This window comes from Rhagoletis zephyria, unplaced genomic scaffold, assembly GCF_001687245.7.
Source record: "Rhagoletis zephyria isolate East Lansing unplaced genomic scaffold, Rhagoletis_zephyria_1.1 Rzeph_scaffold_41539, whole genome shotgun sequence".
NCBI lineage: Eukaryota > Metazoa > Arthropoda > Insecta > Diptera > Tephritidae > Rhagoletis > Rhagoletis zephyria.
In genome coordinates, this window is record NW_016198594.1 from 1 (window position 1) to 2,703 (window position 2,703).

The 2,703-nt window shown below is 35.1% G+C and overlaps 1 protein-coding gene across 1 annotated transcript; it reads right to left on the reverse strand.

Annotated features, from left to right (window-relative positions):
* Positions 1 to 1,832: 1,832 nt before the first annotated feature.
* Positions 1,833 to 2,691, reverse strand: LOC108355027 (FH2 domain-containing protein 1-like; the record flags this gene model as incomplete). The annotated part of the gene is made up of 3 exons (XM_017606201.1): positions 2,421 to 2,691; positions 2,007 to 2,195; positions 1,833 to 1,933 (listed from the first exon to the last, which is right to left on the reverse strand). Coding segments are annotated over exons 1-3 (499 nt in total), but the record flags the coding sequence as incomplete, so codon positions are not given.
* Between the last annotated feature and the right edge of the window lie 12 nt (positions 2,692 to 2,703).

A 2,703-nucleotide genomic window follows, 5' to 3' on the forward strand; every position in this document is an offset into this window, starting at 1 on the left:
AATGAAAACAATAATTTTTAGGTCCAGCACAAATCATGGAGATGCTGATGGTGTTTAACCTAGGCATACTTGCGCATGGTTGGAGAGTGATCAATACCGAGAAATAAAGCTAATATTCTGCCGAAGTGCGACAATAAGCACAATGGGTCAGAAGACAGAAAAAGTGGCCAAAATTTTTGCTGGGCCATTTAAACGTGAAAAAAATCAGAAAATAATATTTGTATTTCGAAAAATACCAGGTGTCCAAAAATTATAAAATATCCGAGAAAGCACATATTTTGAATTTTTTGAAGTTTTAACAGCTTTAAACGTATTAACAACTTAACGGCTTTATTCTATTTTCTTCCATTCTACTTGGTATTTTCCGTAGAAAGTTTTTGAAAAAAAAAATTAAAACAGCGTTGCCAGATATATGAAAATTTATAATTATTAAAAAGGTTTACAGCGTACTTCCATTTCTATAGAAAAACAAAAACCGATAAAAAAATGTTTTGGGGTGGGGTTGCCACCTTTCTAAAAACTTACAATTACGTTTGCATTATGAATTCCATTGAAAATTTTTAAGTGGTGCTTTTTCTGTTAAATTGTTTTAAAATCTTCATTAAAGTGTCTAAAATTGATTAATGGATTAATCGAAAGGGCTCGATTAATCGATTTAAAAACGGCATCTCTACTTTACACTACATACTATGTATAGATAAGACCAGAAAGAAAGGTTACTCATACGCTATGTATCGTACATGTTTATAGACGAACACACAGCAGTGGCGATAATGTAGTTTTTATTATTCAAATGTGTTAAAAAAAAATTATCAGCATATTTTGTTACTGCACTTATTGATAATTTAAACAAATTCAGGAGCTAGGTCTCTAGTTTTAGAATTTATGAATAAACTGGTAAAATTTTTTCATAATTATCATCCGCCATATTTGACTCGCTATTTTGAATAATCCAAATCTGACTTCAGATTCGTAATCGGCTCCCCATAAACCTCTCAATAGAAAGATTAACAAAAAAAAATTTTTTTAAGTTATCCGCCATATTGGATTCGTCAGTTTGAATTTTTAAAATCTGACTTCAGATTCGTAATTCGCTAAAAACTGTATAACTATTCAACAACTAGCAAATATTTAAACTGTAATTTCCAAACAGGTGGCAACTCTCTAATTTCTTGCTTTTTACAGTTGCGTTCCAGATGCTTCACGATTTGCAGGTTTTTACAGGAAGTCGTTCCAGGTGCCCGCCTCCCATAAGGTTTATTAATGGAGAAAACAGCTGTTCCTGCAAATCGTGAATTTCGTGAATATCGTGAAGCATCTGGAACGCAACTTATAATTTAAGCTTGGCCTTTATCAATGCAATCGGTGAAAACTGAATTCGAATTTATGCATTAGTTTTCGAGTGATGCGCGTACAAACATACAGAGAGACAGAGAGACAGACATTCACAAATTCTAAAAATTGTTGATTTGGCTTCTGTTGCTCTAAAGAGGAACCTCCATATTAATTTTTCTTTAATATCTATATTGTATGTACAGACATGGTAGGTAGAAGTTATAGCTTCTATTTCGGAGATCACCACATCTCCTCATCAGACTTCTTCAACCGCGGTCACCGGGATATGAACCAGCGAGTTCGGATTTAAAAGCTCGTGGTCTACCCACTGAGCTAAGCTCGCCACATATTTGGCCCATAGTGCGTTTGGTCGATTAGGCATGGATGGATCCATATATTATACATATGTATTTATACTAATTAACTTTTACAATAAATGAAATCAAAAAAAGCTTTAAATAAAGACATTTCATATAAAATATGTACTTATGACCTACCTCCACCAGCATAAATCATTGCGTTGATGCATGGATCCAGGTAGCTGATATTCGCAGCGAATTCCTCCTTCAGCAGCATACTTTCGATACGTAGCTTGTAACTGAAATTCAAGTGGAAGGGTTCATGATTTTATTTATGTATTTACTTTCGTATTAATTAATATCCATACTCACTTTGGAACTTCCAAAAGCTGCAGTAAAAACTTTTCCGCATTACCCAAACGGTTTTTGTCGCCATTAAAAGTTTTCAACATATCTAATTCATCGACTTCGGGAAGTATTTTCAATAAACCACGCAGCTTCTCAGCGCCGATGTCATCGTGATCGCCATCTCTTATTAATTGTATGATATCCTCATTAGAACTGAAAGCAAGTGAGTGAAAAAGAGAGAATACAGAAAAATCGTAATAACACAGTCACTAGGTTGAAAATATTAACATTATTTTAAGGACTTGGGTTAAAAGAAGCGTCAGAAATATGTTAACTGAATGAAACGCAAATGAACGACTCGAAGCGGAAAAAATTTTTCACATAAATTTTGACCGTCCAGTAAATGCATTGCAGTGATATTATAGACACAAGTCTTACCTTCGAAATTGCTTAAGAAAGATGTTTACGTTCAGGCTGCGTTTACCATCCAACAGCGTTATTTCCGTACTTTCCTTCTTCGATTTCCGATCGAGCGTATCATAGCCAGAGCTACTGCTGCTCTCACGTCCCAATTTTGGCGAACCTTGTGCGCTGGTGGACTGCAGACAGAAGAGTCCCTCCATTTCATTCCAATCGATGTCCGTCATAGGTGTGTCTTGGTGATTATTCGCGACAATTGTCCAAATGTTTTGCTTGCCAATGACGCGATTCGGCGGTATTT